The sequence below is a fragment of the Pantherophis guttatus genome, chromosome 2 (genome assembly GCF_059756535.1).
Source record: "Pantherophis guttatus breed Tessera chromosome 2, ASM5975653v1, whole genome shotgun sequence".
Lineage (NCBI taxonomy): Eukaryota > Metazoa > Chordata > Lepidosauria > Squamata > Colubridae > Pantherophis > Pantherophis guttatus.
The window spans coordinates 103,284,339-103,306,173 of NC_142064.1; the positions used below are offsets into that span (position 1 = coordinate 103,284,339).

The 21,835-nt window shown below is 38.5% G+C and overlaps 1 protein-coding gene across 3 annotated transcripts in view; it reads right to left on the reverse strand.

Annotated features, from left to right (window-relative positions):
• WDR3 (WD repeat domain 3) overlaps nucleotides 1–21,835 on the reverse strand; it is a 34,074-nt gene that overhangs the window by 6,813 nt on the left and 5,426 nt on the right. For all 3 annotated transcript variants that reach the window (XM_034411039.3, XM_034411038.3, XM_087888325.1), the window contains exons 6-22: nucleotides 21,027–21,122; nucleotides 19,769–19,879; nucleotides 18,540–18,641; nucleotides 17,648–17,745; nucleotides 17,357–17,461; nucleotides 15,691–15,921; nucleotides 14,343–14,436; nucleotides 12,051–12,152; nucleotides 11,149–11,234; nucleotides 10,133–10,268; nucleotides 8,652–8,708; nucleotides 7,695–7,795; nucleotides 6,753–6,864; nucleotides 6,066–6,200; nucleotides 3,399–3,449; nucleotides 2,296–2,361; nucleotides 1,700–1,792 (exon numbers count right to left, since the gene is read on the reverse strand). In XM_034411039.3, coding sequence (XP_034266930.1) covers nucleotides 1,700–1,792; nucleotides 2,296–2,361; nucleotides 3,399–3,449; nucleotides 6,066–6,200; nucleotides 6,753–6,864; nucleotides 7,695–7,795; nucleotides 8,652–8,708; nucleotides 10,133–10,268; nucleotides 11,149–11,234; nucleotides 12,051–12,152; nucleotides 14,343–14,436; nucleotides 15,691–15,921; nucleotides 17,357–17,461; nucleotides 17,648–17,745; nucleotides 18,540–18,641; nucleotides 19,769–19,879; nucleotides 21,027–21,122 — 1,776 coding nt within the window. The remainder of the gene's footprint in view (nucleotides 1–1,699; nucleotides 1,793–2,295; nucleotides 2,362–3,398; nucleotides 3,450–6,065; nucleotides 6,201–6,752; nucleotides 6,865–7,694; nucleotides 7,796–8,651; nucleotides 8,709–10,132; nucleotides 10,269–11,148; nucleotides 11,235–12,050; nucleotides 12,153–14,342; nucleotides 14,437–15,690; nucleotides 15,922–17,356; nucleotides 17,462–17,647; nucleotides 17,746–18,539; nucleotides 18,642–19,768; nucleotides 19,880–21,026; nucleotides 21,123–21,835) is intronic.

The following is a 21,835-nucleotide window of genomic DNA, read 5'->3' on the forward strand; positions in this document are numbered from 1 at the left end:
AAGCACAGTGACGAAGATTATTTCTTCCTGTCTGAAGCGAACATATCCAAGGCCATATTTGTTTCAAGTGAGCTTTTAGTTTTTAGCCAACTTCCCCTAGGGATAGGACAGTCTTCTATCATAAGAATTGGAAGAGGCCATTCAGATGTCAAGTCCAACACTCCAAATTAAAGCTTCCCCGACAGATGGCTGTCCAGCTTCTTCCTCAACAACAACCAGTGAAAGGTGGCCACGGTCACTCATGCCCTCGTCACTTCCTGCCTGGACTACTGTAATTCTCCCTACATGGGGCTCCCCTTGAGGAGCACCCGGAGGCTCCAACTGGTCCAGAATGCGGCCACGCGGGTGATTGTGGGGGCGACATGGCGCTCCCATGTAACACCTCTCCTGCGCGAGCTGCACTGGCTTCCGGTAGTCTTCTGGGTGCACTTCAAGGTATTGGTTCTCATCTTTAAAGCGCTCCATGGCTTAGGGCTTGGGTATCTACGAGACCACTTTCTGCCACCGATAACCTCCCACCGGCCAATACGCTCCCACAGAGAGGGTCTCCTCAGGGTGCCATCGGTGAAACAATGTCAACTGGCGGCCCCCAGGGGGAGAGCCTTCTCTGTGGGGGCACTCGCCCTCTGGAACGAGCTACCCCCAGGGATACGACTGATCCCGGACCTCTGTACTTTCCGCCAGGCCCTGAAGACTTTTCTATTTCAGCAAGCCGGGCTGGCTTAAAATTTTTAACTGGTTAATTTTATGGGTAAGGGGTTTTAAATTGGGGAAGCCAAATTGATTTAATTATGTTTTAAATTATTTTAATTTTCATATTGTATGTATTTTAATCTTGGCTGTTCACCGGCCTGAGTCCTTCGGGAGAAGGGTGGTATAAAAATTTAATAAATAATAGTAAGTAATAATAATAACATCTTTGGATAGTTGTTTATAGTATGACCCTGCTCTTGCCCTTTGGAACTTTTTCGTAAAACTTATTTAGAATCTGCCTTCCTGTAACTTAAAGCCCATAATTCTCTCTGGAGAGAGAGAAAATAGATATTGACTCTCCTTTATATAAGATCCTTTCAAATATTTGAAGTGTACCATAACATGTGTTTTTTTCACCACCCTTGGGGGGGAGAGAGGGAAGGAGGGATCCCAGGGGGATCCTGGAAGGTGGGCTGATATGTTTGCCCTCCCACTTTCATGGGTTTCATCTGTTTATTTATCTGTGTATTTTCATTTTTTTAGACTGTAATGGAGTTTTCAACTCTTGTGTTGTACGCCACCCAATCAGCTGTTTGTAAATGGACAGCTATATAAATATGCTAAATAAATAAGCTAAATAAATAAATAGGGCCTCTTCTAAAGTTCCTTTCAACTTGGCCAAGGATGAAAATTAAAGGGAAAAATCTAATCCAATTTAAATAATAGCAAATTGGGGATTTTCCTGCATTCCTAGGCAGCAGCTGGGTTTTTTTTATTTGGATGGTTCTGTCGCATCAAATGGGAAGAACCTTTCACTGTAAATGATTAATGCACTTTTATACACTTTAGAGCATGGATCTCAAAGATAGCAAGATCAGCTGAATATTATGTATAAGACAGATGGTGCAAAGGTTATGTCTCTTTTCAGCTCTGTAAGTATTCACTCTGATAATAAATAAGTTTGCTCGCACTACACTGAAAAAAACACAAGTCGTTCCTTCCTGACCTCTTTTCCAGCAGCTTTGCAGATGGCCTTGTGCTCTTCCAGTTTCGTAGTCTCCTCCCTGTAGAGTTCAATGGCTTCCATGATTCGTTCAGCCTAAAGAGGAAAAAGAAAACATCCCAAAACATATGGTAGTAATTAAATAGAAAAGTCTAACAGAGCAAATAATTACAATCTAGAGTCATTACAATTGCAATGCTGGAAAATATCAAATGCATTTTATGTTTTAGGAAATGGAATATCTGTATGCCATACTGTAGTAGTTTCAAATCCTGCCGTTGCACTAACAAAAGTCCTGAAGGTGTGTCTAAGGAAACAATAATATTTCTCCCTTGATTGTTCAATTGGTAGAAAAATGAGATGAAGCTGAGTTTGTGATTCTTACTCACTCATAGGTCTGCTTCCCACTGAAACCACACAGAGACAAATAGATAGTCTAATTCAATGCATTAGAAAGTTTGCACTTAATTTGGACAACTTTCTGATCAGTGATTGATGTAGAGGATTTTTTTAAAGAGGATTTATGAATATTTTGCAATTTTTTTAAAAAGAAGAAATCTTCCCTTTTTTGTAGAAAATTCTAGGCAAAATAAACTTACAGCCTTGATAGTTTCAATGGTCTTCTTCCCAGCTAATCCAGCCTCACCCTGAATCTCCCCAGGAACCTGGGAAGAAACAAAATCATTTTAAAATTAACATCTGTAAAACAGGGGTACATCTCTTGAAATCTAAATATGTCTACTAAAATTTTAGGTCTATTTTGATTTGAACATCTACGATTCTGTATTTGAATTTCATATCTTTTTGTATATAAATAAATTCTGTGATAGTCCAGGGCAAATACTTTCAAATTTTTATGGACCACAAAACTTAGGATAAACAAAATGGTATAAAAAGCATAAGGCTGAGAAGGATGGCAATATTAGTGACTGTTGCTTTCTAGCTAAAATGAAGAAATTTCTGCTTTGTTTCTGAAAGCACAGTATTTGCTTTGTCTTCTGCTTGTGTATGTCCATATGTTCTCTTACAGACTTTTTTTTAAAAATTAAATATTAGCATGCAATATACAGAACTGAGACAATGCTGTTAAAATTCCAAGGCAAAATCAAGAAACAAATGCGAGAATTCTTCATTAATTTAAGAAAGAATATGTGCTATTCTGTGACCAAAAGACTAAATATTATCTTTATATAGCAATGGGAATCTTGGATTAGAAAAAAGAACTGGAAGTTAGTTTGAAAGCTTATGGTGATTACTGAAGAACCTTTGTATTCTTAATTCTGCTGACTGTAATAAAGGTAGAACACACTGAATATATGGGGGTACTAGAATCAAATGAAGGATAAGCCTTTTAGCAGAGATTCTTTTTTTGTGGTATCTGAAATATTTTACAAAAAAGCCCTACTAAATATATAATTATGATGTCCAATAAAATTAATTACAGAAACATACATGTAAACTGAAAAATTAGCATTCAGATTATGCATTTCTGCAAGTTTCTCAGCAATTTTTAATTCTGACCTAAAAGTCAGTTCAAATATGAAGGATAAAGACAGTACAGGAAATATTTGTTAGCCAGTTGGCAACAGCAACCAAACATCCCATTATTCCAGTCTCCATGGCTGCTTCAGCTTCATCTTGAGGCCCCCAAGAAAGGCAGCTTGAGAAAGAAGAAAAAACAGTCCAAACAGATGTTGCTTACCACTGGCTGATCTTCCTTAGCGATACTATCTTCATATTCTACTTCTCTTTGCTGTGAAAGAAAAGTATCTTGTGTGTCAGAATATCCAAGTATATTAAAATGGAAAACAATTCTTCCCAGAGTATCCACGGAAGCTTATTTTTTTCCTCATATCTACCTTGTTCCAACCAGCTCTAAAATCTTTATTCTATCCATTTTTTCCCAACAGTTCAAGAATATTTGCTTCTCTTCTCCCCAATTTTATTATGCTCATAACAGCCTACCAAGAAAGCTAAACATGTAGAAGAGACCCGCATGAGTGCTACAGCAAAGGTGCAATATAAATGAAATCTATCTGGATCCGCTCCAGTCCGGCTTCAGACCTGGGTACAGCACGGAAACGGCATTGGTCGCGTTGGTGGATGATCTCTGGAGGGCCCGGGATAGGGGTTATTCCTCTATCCTGGTCCTATTAGACCTCTCAGCGGCTTTTGATACCATCGACCATGGTATCATGTTGCGCCGGCTGGAGGGACTGGGAGTGGGGGGCACTGTTCTGTGGTGGTTCTCCTCCTATCTCTCCGACCGGTCGCAATCTCTATTGACAGGGGGGCAGCGGTCGACCCTAAGACGCCTTGTTTGTGGGGTGCCGCAAGGGTCGGTCCTCTCGCCCCTCCTGTTCAACATTTATGTGAAGCCGCTGGGTGAGATCATCCGTGGTTTTTGGGGTGGAGTTCCATCAGTACGCTGATGATACTCAGCTGTACATTTCCACCCCAGACCATCCCAATGATGCCTTGGAAGTGATGTCCCAGTGCCTGGAGGCCGTGCGGGTCTGGATGGGGAGAAACAGGCTTCGACTCAACCCTTCCAAGACCAAGTGGCTGTGGCTGCCGGCGTCCCAGTATAGCCAGCTGACGCCATCGCTGGTTATTGGGGGCGAATCATTGGCCCCCACGGAGAGGGCCCGCAACTTGGGTGTCCTTCTGGATGCGCGGCTGTCTTTAGAAGGGCATATGACAGCCGTGGCCAGGGGGGCTTTTTGTCAGGTTCGCCTGATACGCCAGTTGCGCCCCTTTCTGGACCAGGACTCCCTACGCACGGTCACTCAAGCACTCGTCACTTCTCGTCTGGACTATTGTAACGCTCTCTACATGGGGCTCCCTTTGGGGTGCACCCGGAGGCTCCAACTGGTGCAGAATGCGGCTGCGCGGGGGATTATGGGAGCGACGGGGCGCTCCCATGTGACTCCTCTCCTGCGCGAGCTGCATTGGCTTCCGGTGGACTTCCGGGTGCGCTTCAAGGTGTTGGTGATCACCTTTAAAGCGCTCCATGGCTTAGGGCCAGGGTACTTACGGGACCGCCTTCTGCCACCAATAGCCTCCCACCGGCCGGTTCGCTCCCACAGAGAGGGCCTCCTCAAGGTGCCGTCGGCCAGACAATGCCGGCTGACGACCCCCAGGAGGAGAGCCTTCTCTGTGGTGGCACCTACCCTATGGAACAATCTACCCCCAGAGATACGAGTGATCTCCGACCTCCGGATTTTTCGTCGGGCCCTAAAAACTTATTTTTTTCAGCTAGCCGGTCTGTCCTGATTTTAGGGTTAGTTTTAAAATTTTAATATTTATTTTAATTGACAAGTTTTAAATTATGGGCCAAATTTATAAATTATTTTAACTTTATTTTTTAACTGTGATGTTTGTATAGATGTTTTTTATCTGGCTGTTCACCGCCCTGAGTCCGAAAGGAGAAGGGCGGTATAGAAATTCGAATAAATGAAATGAAATGAAATACAGCAATAAAATAATATCTTAATTTACTATAAAGTAACTTAGCAGTGAGGTCTTTGGTATTCTCTGAGCTTGGTGGTTTTCTTGCAGATGTTTCAGAACTTTCAGTCTGATGATGTTACCTAGTTTGGTAAAGAAACTTTTGCAAGAAAACCACCAAGTTCAGAGAGTACCAGTTCAACTTTGAGCTATAAATACAGTATTCTCTTCTTACTTGGTAGTGTTATAAGATGCCACAACTGAAAGAGATGTTACATGTTTTATTACACATGGCTGAGGCCTCTTTCCCATCTGCAGATGGGCCTCAAGATTTCTCTGAAGGCAAGGGAGATCATCTGAGGAAGCTTTTGAGGAGGAGAAAAACAGGCAGCGGGGTGGGGAAAGGGAGGTAGGGAATGCCCTTTCTCACATTTTACTAATTGAAGTGGAATTTAGTCCCTGGAACTTGGAAAGCTGAGTTGACCTATATTATGAAATACTACATGTTTGGAAGAAGCAGCTAATTTGTGCAGCTCCCTCAGATTAAATCTTCTGAATAAACCAAACTTATTTTACTTGTAAAATACACATATGCTTTGTCTCATTGACTTTTCTAAGAAGGTAATTTTAGTCCCTGTATCAGAGAACAAGAAAACTGGAGTTTACCTTTAAATATTTTTGAGTGATCAGCCAACATAAAAATTTACAACTTCTTCCTATTAAACCAATAGCTTGATAGTACAGCTTGTTCAGTGTGAAGCCTCAGCATTGAGCTAATAGATATGTTTGCAAGTAGGAAACCACCAATAAACTCATTAAAAAGCCCTAATAAAGCAAGTACAATGAATGTATACATTAGAAGAGCTGGGACCGGAAGAGCTGGGACAGATTCAAGAGAGAAGTTCTGATTACTTCTTACCATTTCCTTCTCCTCCTCCAGAATAAGGGGTTCCCTTGTCCTTTCCCAGAGGCGCAATGATTTATCATGAGAGCAGGAGACAAGATAATCTCCATTGGGGCTTATGGCCAGGGACCACACTTCCTGGTGATGCCCCTATGAATTAGACAGGTATTAGTTAATGGGAAGGGAAGAAACCATTTTTTATTTATCAATTTAGAGGCTACCCAACATGGATAAACTACAATTTTAAAAGTAAGAACGATATTATAAAAAGTAACAAATTCATAAGTAGCCTGACCATAAAACATACAAATCCATCCAACGGGAGCTTAACCTGCGAACCCCTGGGAGAACAACCAGATCTTCAATAGCTTCTTGATGGGAGCAAGGGGCAGGCGCTATGACGGAAGAGGCATACTTCCTGGGTCCCACTAGAAGACATTGCAGTTCTCAAGTAGCAAAGCCCTATGCCATGAAATGTTTTATGGGTGAGGTGATAACCGATGCCTTGCTTTACACTTGGAAGCCTAGTGTTAGCCAGCACACCACATGGAATAGTGAGGCCACTTGGACATAATGAAGCATTTTCATCACTGCTCACATAACATGCTGGACTAGTTATAACTTCCGGATGGACTGCCTGCAAACATGTACATACACAGCAAATTTCAGGAGACGTCTATTCCTAAAGATCTTTTATTTTACCTCTAAAGTCTGGATATGCTCAAATTTATCAGCATCCCATTGTTTAATCTTGTGGTCCTTTCCTGCTGTAAAGAAGAGATGGGTCTTTGGAACGAACTGAAGATACATTACACTAAAGAATGAAAGAAAAAATAATTAACTATGAGAAGATATGGAAGTTCATTACCATTTCCAAATTCCCATTCACATATTCACATCATGGGAAGTATTTTAAAAAGGGAAGATACTTAAGATCTGCATGCTGATAAAGACTGAATTCATTTCAGTGTATGTTATATGATAAAGATTTATGGATTCAATGTATGTTGGCTACATTAATATATTTTATCCTACTTTTTAAATTGAAGTTGGTGTTTTGGGGGGAAATTGCCAAGTCCTGTTCTTAAAATTTACCATATAAACCAAGATAATTTAATGAGAACAGTGGCAAGATATAAGGGAACACTCCAATCTAATTACTGCAAGTTGAAAAAGCTACATTTTGTACCAAGCTCATGAAAAATAAATTGCCCAAAACAAAACTCATGTTTCAAGGAGTCATTAAAAGCTCAAAATACAATGCACATTTGTACTGTTAAAATTTCTGAAGAAATCCCTCCACTACCATAAATGAAAGCCAACAAAATATTGTGTACAGTGTTTATAACTGAATCTTTCCAAGGAGCTGTAAATCCGTCCAGCTTCACAAACAGAACTGCAAATAGTGTGGAAAAGGTTATTTTCAACTGAGGTGGCTTGATGCCAAAAGCTGATAGTTAAGAAAAGGAAAAAAGGACAATACCTAAGGAGCTCTAATCGGAAAGATTCATTGCCCTTAAAAATGTAATACATGTGCCATATGTAGTTCTACAGAGACTACAATATAATGGGTTTCTTTCAGGAGTGTAAAACATTTCACCTTTAATAGAGAGATTTCCCATTTCGCAATTCCCATTGTCCTACCTGTCATCATGAGCAAAAAGTGACCTATGACAATCCCCAAAGTCCAAGCCCCAGATTTTCACATTACGGTCAGCAGAGCCTGTTGCAATTAATGTTCCATCCTTCAGCAGAACAGAGAGAAAAGAACTTTATCATTTAGATATTCCTGCAGTTCAATCTAGACTTATATGTATGTGTAACTTTTTCTGGAGCAAAACAGAATCCTGCACTGTTTTCCAAAACAGGTAAAGGGAACTATCATTAATTGTCATCAGGCAGCCAAGACAAGTCTTCTTTTTGGCACTCCTCACTTATTGAGTGCTTAGCAATCATTTCAACGTACAATGGACCTTCCTAGAATTATTTATGGTCTGTCTTTGAAGATCCAATGGCTGTGCGCGCGCACACACAGACAATTTCATTTTGGGTGCTTGGCAACCAATATTTATGGCAGTTTGCAGCATCCTGTAGATTTTCAGTGGGTTTTTTTTTTTTTTTTTGCCTGTTTTCAGCTTTTACTTCTGGCAAAGAACCCCAACTCCAGTTGGAGAATATGGACTTATTTAACAATCATGGAGTTCACTTAACAACTGCTGCAAAATATCGTAAATTGTAAAATCGGGCACGTCATTTGGTGACTCACTTAATGACCTCCACAATTTACAACTGTATTTTCAGGCTCAATTATGGTTCTACCTATACAGACTCTTGATACGTGTTAATATTATTATTACTACTACTATCGTACTACTACTATTACCTGCCTAGTGTTGATGGGCAACACTATTTCATGACAGACCACAAATCAATCAATGAAGTCCATTCAAGCTATGAGAAACTTTTACATTATTACATCAGCCCTCAACATCAATGGGTACATGCTACATAAATAAACTAGCATGGATAAGTAGAGACGCTTATGCAAACATTCTCCAGCATAAAGCCACCCCAAAAATCTCCAAAGCATGGTATACTTACATAAGAGATATCCATGCACAGCACTGGCAATTTATGGCCATAGAGAGAAAGGAAAAACTGGAAATCAAAAAGACGTCAGTTACACATTTTAAAAAGTACAGTGTTAGTAAACACCTAGATATTTCCAGCTTTCATTGACACATTTAAGTCCTGCTTTTTGTTTGGGGTTAATCAACTGTCCAACCCAGACACCCTTGTGAAACTGTAGGATTTAGCCTGTTCCGTTAGGGAAAAGAGGAAGCTGTGTATATCATGCTTGCTTCTGTGACAAATTCAGCACAAGCAACTTTAACACCAATTTCCCATGTTTCATGCTAGGCTCTCCAGTTGTAGGGCTCACAGTGAAGTTAGGGATTACATTTTATATAGGGGGAAGAGGAGAAAAAATTGATGTTTCAAAAGAGGGACTGATTACAGGGTTTTTTTTTTCTTTTTTTTCTTATACTAATGAGGAGTGAGGAGCCAAAGCAGTTATTCACTATTTTCAGTAAGTCTCCTTAAAACATTTAATCAGATCGTTGGCCAAATATTATTTCAAAACTTCTACATAAGTAAAAGGCTGACAAAAAATTATCTAAATTTCTCCCTCAAAAGAGGAATAACACTAGCTAACATCACGGCAGTGCAGTAGCATCCTTAACAGCATCAGAAAACAACCAAATCTGTGCTCTTGAGGGTTTTGTCCTTTCTTTCAGCTCAATTGCCTTAGATTCTGTTACTTAGAGCACTGTCAGAAATATCATCTGTCTCTATTAAGGCATAATTACAGAGAGTGCTAATTATGCCCTTTGGGAAAATTACATTATTTTTCAACGGCAGCAACTCTGTTTATAGCCAGCACACCTGGCTATAAAGACAGTTCAGTCAGTCCTTGCGCAATTGCTGTGATCTTGATAGCAGACCACTCTGAAGATGCCAGGCACAGTTGTCATCAGGAAATCTGTTCTCCAGATCCCCGACACTAAACTTTGAAGCCCAACACCACCCAACAGATACTGGCTATGAAAGTCTACATCATCTCTGCTTAGATGTATCCATAAATAGCGCAAGGTCTTTGTTACTTGCCCCGCCCCCATTTTTCAAGGATGTTTTTGACTTCCTGAACACTCTTCAAACACTCCACAAAGAAACAGACAGGAAAAATTGGTTTGATTTTTTAGTTTAAGGAAAAGGAAGTAAAGAGGTAATTAAAATCAGAAGGAAATAAAACACTGAAAAATCACAAATAACCCACAAAAGAAAGCTACTATAGAGAAAAAGAATTATTTCTGGCAAAGTGAAAGAACAAGAAAGCAACTAGAGCAAAATAGGATCAAGATTTGGCCATCACTTCCTTCTTTTCTTTGGTCACAGGAGAGAATTAACTCATTGTATACCTGGCTTCTTGATATAAAAGCAGGAATGTAAATTTTTTAATGCCTAAAATGAATCTCCATCAGTTCCATTAATTTTATATCCAAACTAAGGGTAGTACTGGTTACCTTGAGAGTGTCAGTGTAGAATATTTTTACAGTGCAGTCCAATAAGGCAGCAGCCAAAATTTTTTGGTTGGGGCTGTACCGAACACAGAGAACATCTTCATCCAGCTGCAAAATGCGTGTCTGCTTCACAGAGAGCCTAGGATGGGATGAGTACAATATATGGATTCTTACTGCACAGTTAGATTCATAAATCAAGGGGGAGAAATTGATTCTTCTCTTTGCCTGCATGATGGAACAGGCCTTAACTGGCACCAGTGACATCAGTATATTGCATTGATTTCATCCAGCCCCCTGGGTCAGCTGCAGAAGTGGACTTAATTCCACCCTTTCCCATTTGCAAGACTACTGCCCGGAACACAAAAAATTATCTGCACAACAATTTAATTTAAAGTTGTTTCTTTCTACTTCCCACTTTTCTGTGCCATAGCTCACTTTCACAATAAAAAAGACAGATAAAATGCCTCTACAAGGCCAAAGAATTATTGAATAAGACAGAATAATGGCAATAAAAGGCCTATTTTCGATAAACAGTTTATATATTTCCCCAAATGATTACATTTATATTGAAAAGCTTCTTTAACACAGTGCATTTCTAGTAAAGAAATTAGTTTAGAGGTAAAATGTAGTTCTAATAGGAACTTCATAGGAACCAAATGTTTAAGCAAACGACACTTAATATTTACCATTTTAAATGTTTCTTTATAAGCCCTGCTTAAATAAAAATGGTCACGTTTTTAGTCTTCAAATATATCCATCCTACCAATAAAGGTATTAATTTGGTGCAAGAAGTATAAGAGAGATTAATATAAAAGATATTCATAGTATTTATTTCTACGAGACAATAGGTAGGATGTCTTAGAAACAGTTTACAGCCCAGAAGATATGCAAAATTATTTCTAGCCAATGTTTTCAAAAAGGACACTCTACATCATATTAGCAAGCTCTATGCATCAACAATACTATAAGAATAAAATTCAGAGCTCAAATATTATTAATTCCTAGAAAAACACTCTCACCTCTTTTGGATACTGTTCCTGTCTTTCACTAGCTGAAATTCCCAGAACTTGACAGATTTATCTGCACCTCCTGTTATAAAACCACGCTGAAGGAGAAAATAATTTAATTTAAAACTAAACATGGTCACTTTTGCTATATATAAAAGATGACACAGCAGAAGACTTAAATATTGCTTTATTCACTCTTCAAGAGCACATTATATGCAGAAAAGGCAGTGAGTTGAACTGAAAACACTACCGTTTGCAGACCATTACCAATTCATTTCTGTTTTTTTACTGCTTCTTCTCAACCATTTATGATGATCTACCATCTACTTCTCCCTCGACTAATCACACTGAAGGTGATTTAGAAGAGAAGCAGCATTAAAAGTTTTTTGGATCCCAGCCAGAAATTTGTTTTCCTGGACTGAGAAATCAATCAGTAGCTTATTTCCATAATACAGTATTGCAACGAAAGCTAAAATCCTCACCAATCCAAATTCTAAATTGGACTCTGTACCTATAGATGATCACCCTCCCTTTTGTCTTATCAACTACTAGTACTATTTTACATTGTTAATGTGAAAAAAACCACTCACTGACATTATACCTGAAGTCATCGTAACTTATTTTTAAGTAATTACTCTCATTAAACACAAGGTCTGCAAAGGATGGCAGAAAGCAAACAAGAATCAGGCAGCATCAAAAGCATTCCAGGACCTACAACTGCCATGGAGAAATGTATTATTCACACGACAGCACTCCATGGAATGGTGGAAGATAGTAACAATCTTTACAGCAGATAAGAGAACCCAACTAATATGCCCATTTCCATACCTCCAAAAGTCTACTATTATTATAAGCTATTATGTCACCTTGAACATAACTCTATCAAATAAAAAGGAAATTTAAACTTGTCCTACCTGATCTGAAGAAAGAGATATGGACCACAGAGCCCCCTCATGAGCATCAACATTTTCCAATAAACATCCAGAAGCCAGATCAAAGAGCTGCAGCTTTCCAATCTAATAAAAATTATGAATTATCATTTGTATACAAATTGATACCAGCTATCAATACCAGCAATTTTTCAAAGATTTTATCAGAAGTGCCAATGAGAAGTAAGTGCCAATGAAAGGAACAGACGAACAAAAAAACATTACATGGAATCAAAACTGTGTTACTATAATTCCAGCTGAGGATGGAAGAGAATAAAGCAAGGAAGGTTTTTCCATATTTTTTGCTCAAATGCATTTACTTCAAAGTTAAGGATGTGAAGGACTTGGGAGTTTCTTGACAAAAGCCTTTTTTAAAAAAATAATAATTAAGGTTCATTGCACAGATGTTTAGACTGGATTTGGCATTTTTAATCACCTATGACATCTTTTCCAAGAACCTGGGATAGGCCGATGTTATTGTTTAATGGTGTTAAATACATTGTCAGAGTATGTAAGATGTTCCAAGTAAAGCTGCCATTTGCAATTGACTGGTGATTTTGTCAATGCCAATAGTGCTCAAGTGGAGCTCCAGATATTTGGGGGTTGCACCCAAGGTACCTATCACTATCTTTGCTTTCTTTTACCACAGTTGTTTACTTCTATTGTATTTAGTGGTTTTCTCCAGTTCTTTCCTTTCTATACTGCTTTCTCCAGATCAATATCCACTATTCAGACATTTTCATCTTTCTTATTGACAATTTTTATATCTGGTGTCTTATGTGTCTTATGTGGCAACTGCTAGTCTATTAGAATTCTAAAATCCCAGAGAATGGTAGCTTCTACATTTTCTATTACTTTGTCTATTTTGTAGTTCTAGCTTGAAGGCAAATGGCATTCCTTGCAGATATTCCAATATACCATTGTTGCTATTTTGTCATGTTGTTCTTTCAGTCTATGCCAGGGGTGGGCAATTGTGGCTCTTTTACAACCTGTGGACTTCAACTCTCAGAATTCCTGAGACAGCTTGGCTGTCTCAGGAATTCTGGGAGTTGAAGTCCACAGGTTGTAAAAATGCCTCAATTGCCCACCCCTGGTCTATGCAATCTTCTTGCAATAACTAACTAGGTAACCCATGGTTTCTGCAGCTTCTTTGCAGAGACAGCACTTATTAATGTCATTTGGTTTTTGATCTGGGAGAAAAGAATACTTGTGTCGCTTGTTAAATTGATATACCTGTTCTTCTCTGAGGACAGAATCAGGAGAAGAGAAAAAATTTGATTAAATATACCTGCCTCTCTTTTGAAACTATTTAGATTTTTTTTTTATTGGCTGCTGATTGCCTAAAGACGGCTCATTTCAGGCACTAGGTAAAAAGCCTTTTTCAAGGAGATGCTGAAGAAAAATGACAACAGAACTACAGTGTGCCTAGGATTAAGTACAAGTTTTGGAAAAGGTGAGTCCCATTACCACAAGGAAGAAATCAAAGGAGATGTGACAAGAGTTTCTTGCTGTCCCAAAGTCAGTTTTCCAAAATACATTCCTCCTGGAAAGTACTAAAGGATCTAAAGGCACTCTATTACAGACTCCTACATTGATAATTTCAGAGTTGTGGAGAATCAGGGCCACCATGAGTGAGTCTATCATTAGAATAGCTGAGATTGTCAAATTGGTCAAGTGCTGCACCCTGATATATCATCAACACTGCTTTTTGAGAACCAGCAGCTTACATAGAGCTAGGAATCCTTTGTGCTGCTGAACCAGAGGCAGAGGGACAAGTGATACCATTGATGGGAGACCTAAGGGGAAGGGTGAAGCACTTGTTCCTAATTATTCAAACATGGGTGGATTGCTTAGAACTTTGAGGCAACTTCTCCCACCATAATCAAAGCCAGAGTAAACAAGAAAGAAGAATGGAGAGAGATAAGATTCAAAGGAAACTACAATTTCGTTTGTTTTTTTTAAAGGAGAAGAACTGGAGAGGACTGTGAATTAGTTTGAAAAGAATAATTAATCAATAGGATGGAGAACAAGACAAGTTTTTTCTGTCTCTATCGAAAGTCAAGAACAACTGAGATCCAGACAACTGTAAATCATGCATAAAGGAAACTTGAAGGAAAAAGATGGGACTTCTGTAAAAGACCAGTCTGCAGCAGTAGCAAAACTTCTGCAAAAAAAAACTTGTAAGGGCTCTGTATTGACTAGGTATGATTTTTTAAATTAAAAATGTGGCATTAGTAGCAAGATCTCCTAATCCTTCAGAAAGGATGAGCAATTTACCTTTGTCCCTATAATGACCTGCCGGTCTCCTGGGACAAACAGGGAGCAAAGTGCATAATCACACTCCATGGTCCGGATACACTGCAAGGTAGACCTGGGAAAAGAAACAACAAAGTAATCAATTTTACACACAAGAAATACATTTACTGGAGGTATTTTTGGAAAAGAAAATTTCTTACAATTTCACAAATGGCAAGAAAAAGCTATCACTGTAGATTAGCACAATATTTAACCCCAGATTTCTCTTCAAAAAGCTGTTTTATAAAAGCTAGCCAACACAGAGCTATGATATCCAGACCAGTGGAGAAACTAACTGGCACAACACGTAACTGGAAAAACAGTTAAGTAAGCTCATGCATGATGTACATACACACTACAATAGTAGTGAACCAATTTGGAGTGTAATTATAATTACTTTAGAATGTTAGTACAGCCTCGAGATCATCCTTGTGCCAAGAATGCTACCTTCACAATTAAAAAATTGGGACTTTCATAGAATTTCCAAAGCCAAGAAATTGGTGTTGAGTATAAAACTAAACTGAGCTCATAGACCTTTCAAACAAAAATCACACCAAGTATCTGATGCTGACTTCATTTTACCAGCTTCATTTGGTGGCAGAATCAAACATTGATGTTTGCAGAGAAACAACTATATTAGGATTAGCAACCTCTAAAAATCTGTTCTTTCCAAAAACTGTCAGCAGATACTGACCTACTTCAGCTTTCCTTAGCTTTAGAATTACCTCCAAAATTAAGTAGAACAGGCATCATAAATTAGATGGATGCTTTGATAGGAAGTATTCCAGTGAACTGGCTCTGAGATAGCAATAAGTACAATAGCTTCAGTTTTCCACAGTGAACAACCAGATGCCTCACAAAGTAGCTAACAATTTTCAAGGGCCCTCCAGGAACTGAATTTGAGAGTCATCAAATTTCGGATTCAGGAGGAACATGCAAATTAGGACTAGCAGCCACTAAAACGTATCCCAGAATCTGAACAATCTCTGACAACTGTAATATTTTGAGTTTAGTAATACCCAATTTGACTATACAAAGCACTGCAGTGACCCAGAGTTTTTACATCAAATGTAAGACAACTTACTATAGGAAAGATCAAACAACACAAAGATAACTAACTCCATTGATGAATTCATAAATGTGACCTTTCTATTTTAAAAGTACATTATTTGGTATATAATCCGCCTTACTGCCTACAATGAGATATTAGGCATTTTCCTGGATTCCATATTAATAGTTCAGATTCACACCTGAAGACATTTAACACAATGTCCTTATTAACATGGATTGCAACTTACATTTTCCTTCAGCATACATAGAGGATTCATACCTGTTCCATATTTTAATGGATTCTGCAGCAGCAGAGAGAATGGCGATGTTATCAGAGCTAAATGACACCGTTCTAACATCAGTACGGTGACCTCCAATGTTTATCTTCGATGTCTGCACAACTTGGGGAGATTGCTCAGACGACTTCAAGCTGTAGCATTCAATGTTATTGTTCTGGAGCATTAAGCTGGCTTTCAGTTCTCCTTTTGGATTCAGCATCAAGTCAAAAGATCTGTTTCAATAAAATACTATTTATTGTTTAAAAAAGTAGTAACTTGTCATGTTAAGTGTTAAACGAATTAAGAGCAACAATATGTAAAAGAAGCCAGCAAAGATAAATATAAACTTCATTTGCAATCCAGACTTCAATAATATATGAAATGAGAATTAGCAAGACATACATGCTAAAATCAAAAGTCATATTGTTAATATCCAATGGATAATGGAAATGACAAGGAAACATCAAATATATTTATTTTTGCTTTATGAATTATACTAAGGGTTCCACAACTGTGTGGATCCCCCAAAACTGAGAACAGTTTTTAAAAACACAGATGTATAAGGCTGTTTAATTTGCCTACTGAAATATTATGACTGAACAAAGAAACATTTTGAAGTGCGGTGCTGGAAACAATATTTAAAAAAAACCTTGAGTCAAAGAAGAACAAATTATTCAACAGTAGTGGAAGCACTAATGATGAATAATAACAATGACTGCTTAGTGAAAACATTACAATAAAACTCAAGTTAAATATTTTAGAAGTGTAAGAACCATTGAAAAAAAAAAACTCTGATCTTTGGAAAAATTGGCCACTAGAAGAGAAGATGGCTGAGAGGGGTGTGTGTGTGTTAAACTGCAGGATTTTAATGTTGTATGCCACCCGGAGTCACTTTGAGTTGAAATGTAAAAGAATATTTCATAGAAATATAGAAATATAAGTTTGTTTAATAAATAAATGTATTCCTAGTTACATGAGCAAAAGTATGCAAAACTTCAAAAAAAGCCATTATTGAAAATAATCACAGAAAAAATGATATCCACCCTATCACGAAGACAGAGAACAACAACAGAATGTTGGAGTCTTCGTTTCCAACAAAGTTCAACCTCTACCTAGAACCCTCTATAGCTTTCTCCGTTTGTTTTCCCTATAGTTAAGTAACATCTCTGCTTTTGGCTTTCTTCATGTATCTCCAGCATTTAGCAGCCAAATTTGTATTTAATTACATGGCCCAATCCTTTGTGCATTATTTTTTTAGAAAATCTCTGTTAAGCTACATCAAATCCCACTCCACCAGAAATAGTTTGGCAGAGGAGAAAGAGTAGGATTGTGGTTGATTATATTCATTTTGTATAACACAAAAGCTTTCCTTCTCTTGTTCTTTCTTTACTGTAAAAATATATTTTTTAAACTTGGTCCTAGGTTTGGATTTATATTACAAGAGAAGCAGATACTATCCAACTCCCTGATAATATACAGTAACCCATGAATCAATTTGCTGTGCTGACTTGAAAAAGGACAATATTAGAAGCAATCAGTAAATTTTTGTATAGTTTAAATACGCTATAAAATGTTGAGTTATTTTATAATATTACTGTTTTTTTAACGCTTGATTGCTTTTTAAACAAACGATAAATATATTTATCACCCTTAGTACTTGGAACCCACTTGATTTTAGCAGAAGCTTTGATGTTAACAAGACGTTGAATCTTTTCCTGTAGACTGCACTCTATATTGATATCAAGTTCTTCCTCTTCCACATTTGACTTTTGTCTAGAACAAAAAACACCTCTGTATGAATCAGAAATATTAACATAAGTTGTACCTTGAATCTTAAAAGTATTACCATTTTAATTTGATCATTTTATGGATAATTGTTTTAAAGTAATATATAATGTAGTTCTTCTATGTATCAGAAAAATATAAAAATGACAAGTATAGCAAATATACTGTATTCACTTGGCTTTTTTCCTTGCTTTCCTCATTTTCTTCTCTAATTTCTTCTGAACTTCTTCTTTGCTGAGGATATAGAATATTTCCAGGACAGAGTCTGTTCCCTTGAACAAAGAAAAAACAAAATAAACTAGAAACTTGCTGGTTCAGAAATCTCTTTCCATAGCTATAAGGCCAGATGTCTGGCAGTACATCTGGCCTTATGTACCTATATGTAGCTATAAGGCCAGATGTCTGGCAGTACATCTGGTCTTATGTACCTATATGTAGCTATAAGGCCACATGCCTGGCAGTACATCTGGCCTTATGTGCGCAGGTGATTATGGGGGCGACTTGGTGCTCCCATCTAACATCGTTCCTGCGCGACCTGCACTGGCTCCCAGTGGTCTTCCGGGTGCGATTCAAGGTGTTGGTTGCCACCTTTAAAGCGCTCCATGGCATAGGACCTGGATATTTACGAGACAGCCTTCTGCCTCCAATAGCCTCCCACCGACCAGTACACTCCCACAGAGAGGGTCTCCTCAGGGTGCCATCTGTTAGACAGTGTCGACTGGCGACCCCCAGGGGGAGACCCTTCTCTGTGGGGGCTCCTGCTCTCTGGAACGAGCTGCCCCCGGAGATTTGTCGGATTTCCGACCTCCGTACCTTTCGCCGCGCCCTTAAAACGCTATTATTCCATCAAGCAGGGCTGGCCTAAAATTTTATTGGAATGGGTTATTTTATTTTAGATGATTGGCCAAACTATTTAATAATTTTAAATTGTTTTTAACTTTTATATTGTTGGTTTTTATTTTGGCTGTACACCGTCCTGAGTCCTTCGGGAGAAGGGCGGTATAAAAATTTAATAAATAAATGAATAAAATAGTATTCCCATATGATCCAAAAGCTATCCACTCACATGGCAAGCAAGGATTCTCCCTGATCGATCAGAAGCAAGACCAACAACACGATTCCTTCCTTCCCTCATGATGGAACCAGCTTTCTCACACTTTACAGTGTCCTAAAAAAATTAATTAAAAGAGGACTAAACAAATGTGGTCTGAAAATTTCAACAAAGTCAATAAAATGCATGCAACACAGATTACTAAAGAGCAATTATTTATTACCATCCAAGCAATTGAAAATGACAATATTGCTTTGACAGTTCATCTGTGGCTATAGACCAAGAAAGGTAGCCAGTCACTTTACATTTCTCAGTGCCCTTCTTGGAAAAAAGCCATAGACAAACATGAAGGAAAACAAAGCAGTGAATGGTTCAAAAGAAAAGAAAACCATGGTTATCATAAAAAAAAAAAAAATTAAGAGAGGGTGGACAGCATAGAAAAATGAGTTAGCTCAGCCAAAATGACATAATACAAGGAAGACAGGAAAAAAGAACCTGGCTAAGTAACAGAGCTGCCTGAAAAGCTATACTGGCATTCTTTCCCATCTTTCTTTTTCATTATGAAAAGAAGAGGATATCTGTTCTCTCCAAAGCCTTTTCTCTTTTTTAAACATTATAATGGCAGGGAGGAGGATTGATCTCAGGCAGAAATTGCTTGGTTGTATTTGTTTGCAATGGTCAAAGGTGACTGTGCAGGCACAGAGTTTCTTTCCATGCCACAGGGCACTCTTTCCAATCTGATAATGGATTTGCTCGCAGTAGCTGTTTTCTTTTCTTCCTATTCATTCTATTCTATTGCAGTTCACCCTTTTATTCAGTGAAGGATCCTATAGAATCACAATGCTGGAACGATCTAATGGAGAATACAGGCAGAGACCCAAAGACCAAGATGTGGGCGAGAGATGTTGGATGCTGAATGCACGCCCACCCCCTGGAGATTCAGCTTCCCAATCCTCCACTAAGAGATGAGTGGCACACAGTGATTTCTTCACCACCAATAACCCACATTATGGCTCAGCATTATGTATGAACCATGTGCATCCAATAAGATTTTAAAAGATATCATGACTTTGTGCCCTTCAAATTATTATTCAGTTACTGTATTTGAAACTAGGAAAGCACTAACATGGAAAACCTACTTAAATTAGGAACATCTATCCTGTCTATTTGCTTCAGATGGAAATATTTATGTATGGTCAATGTGGCAAATTATGTGTTACTGTGACTACACATTAAAAAGATACCTCCTTTTGGTCCTCATCTTGTGCATCTGCTTTATCGTCTTCAGAAGATTCTTCCAAGCTCTGAACATGTCCTTTACTTCTCTTGTTTTCAGGCTCATTGGAGTCTTGGTCCTATGCAGTGTACCAAAAGAATAAGAGACTATGGCTAAAAGAAAGCCTTTTCTTTCTGCAAACAAATCATTTTTTAATTAAATATCTCAAGTATATGGCACAGGGACTCAACCTCGCTTCAACCTGCTTCAAACTATTTTATTAAAGCAGGATTAGGGTTGTGTTTGACCTCAGGGGGCCAGGGTGGGAATGACCAGGGTGGCCGTGGCCAGCATGTCACTCGTATCTGGGGGATGCCTGTGGTGGTCCAAGCGCTCTGTCAGCAAAAATGGGCTCCATTTTTGGCTGGGAAGGCCTCCTGCAACCCTCTGCCAGCAAAAACACAGCTCTGGAGGGCTGCACATGGCCCTCGCAAGCTCCATATTCGCTGGCAGAGGCACTGCGGGCCGGTCCTTCGCTGTTTCCAGGGCAGCCCCATGGGCAAGATCAAGCACTCAGTGGGCCGGATATAGCATGTTTAGACATAAAGCCAAAGTAAAAACAGCTGCTTTGTAGTAAAATAACATGACCATCAAAGCTGTATATTAGAGCCGGGGATTACAAAAGATACAAGATAGATGACATTCAATGAAAGTGGATCTCTATTAAGATACTGCTTCTACCTTAGTTTATTTTTAATTAAGGGAACCATGTGATATGAAACAAACAGCTAAAATATCTCCTGGAAAAATAAATGGCTTCATAACTCTTGATTGATCCTTTACAATCAAAACATACAGTCAAAGAAGTGAGTTCAGCTCCATCTATATACTACTAAAACTTTGTTTATAGCCTTCAATTAACGCAAACAGTATGTCGTAGTGCAAAAAATTTTGAATCTTGGGCCTCAAATCTGCAAACTTAAAAGAATGCATACAAAATTTTATTCTTGTGTAATTGAAATTTCAAGAATCTTCATACAGCTACAATGCTGCTTGGATCACGTAATTGTGATTTCTGAAGCTCCACGCCAGTTTCTCACAAAGTCAATGGGCAAGGAAACAGAAAGCCAGAAATCACTCCCGCTGCCAGTGCAATACCAGTGCAAGGGAATATTATTTTATTCCATTTGCATTTATATTTTGATTTTACATTCAATACTGAAAACACTAAAAATAATGTACTTTAATGTGAATCAGGTGAAGCAGTAGAAATATCAAGCACTTACCTCCTGGAAATACATGATGTTCCATGCTCTCAGTTCACTATCAGCAGACCCAGTAATAAGAAGTCTTTCTTCAGAAGCCAAAACTAAACCCCACACCTAAGGAAGAGCATGCCAAAAGCATTTCTTATTTTACTACTGTAGTTCGTTCTTCAGAGAAGACTGAAAACTAAATCTACTTCTCTCATTTCTGTAAATTTAACTTCCTCATTTTGCTGCCAGAAACCCAAAGGCAAAAAGTTTTAATGGTCCCTTAAGATAAGATTTGGGCTTACCATGATATACTATTTTACTTTCATCAATGAAAGTTATTTGCATATAGGATACTCTTCTTACCCATTATAATAGGCAACAGGGTGAAATGTAAAATTTGTTACTACCGGTTCTGTGGGCATGGCTTGGGGGGGGGGGGGAGGGTGTTAATGTGACTGGGTGGGCATGGCCAACTTTTTTTTTTTTTTAACTTTTCAAAGCATTTTTTCTAATGCTTTGAAAAGCCTCTGCCGATCAGGCAACTCATCTGGGATCGTCAGAGACTTTTCAAAGCACTTTTTTTACCACCTCTTCGGCCAAGAGGTTTCAGAAAAAAAAAGCTTTGAAAAGCCTCTTCATCGGAAGAGGTTGTAGAAAAAAATGCTTTTAAAAGTAAAAAAAAAAAAAAAAGCCTCTGATGATCGTGCGGCTCAGCTGGGCATGGGGGGGGGGGGGGCGTAGGGATTTTTGCTACTGGTTCTCCGAACCACCTGCCGCCATCGCTACCGGATCAGGTGATCCGATCCGAACCAGGAGCATTTTACCCTTGATAGGCAATT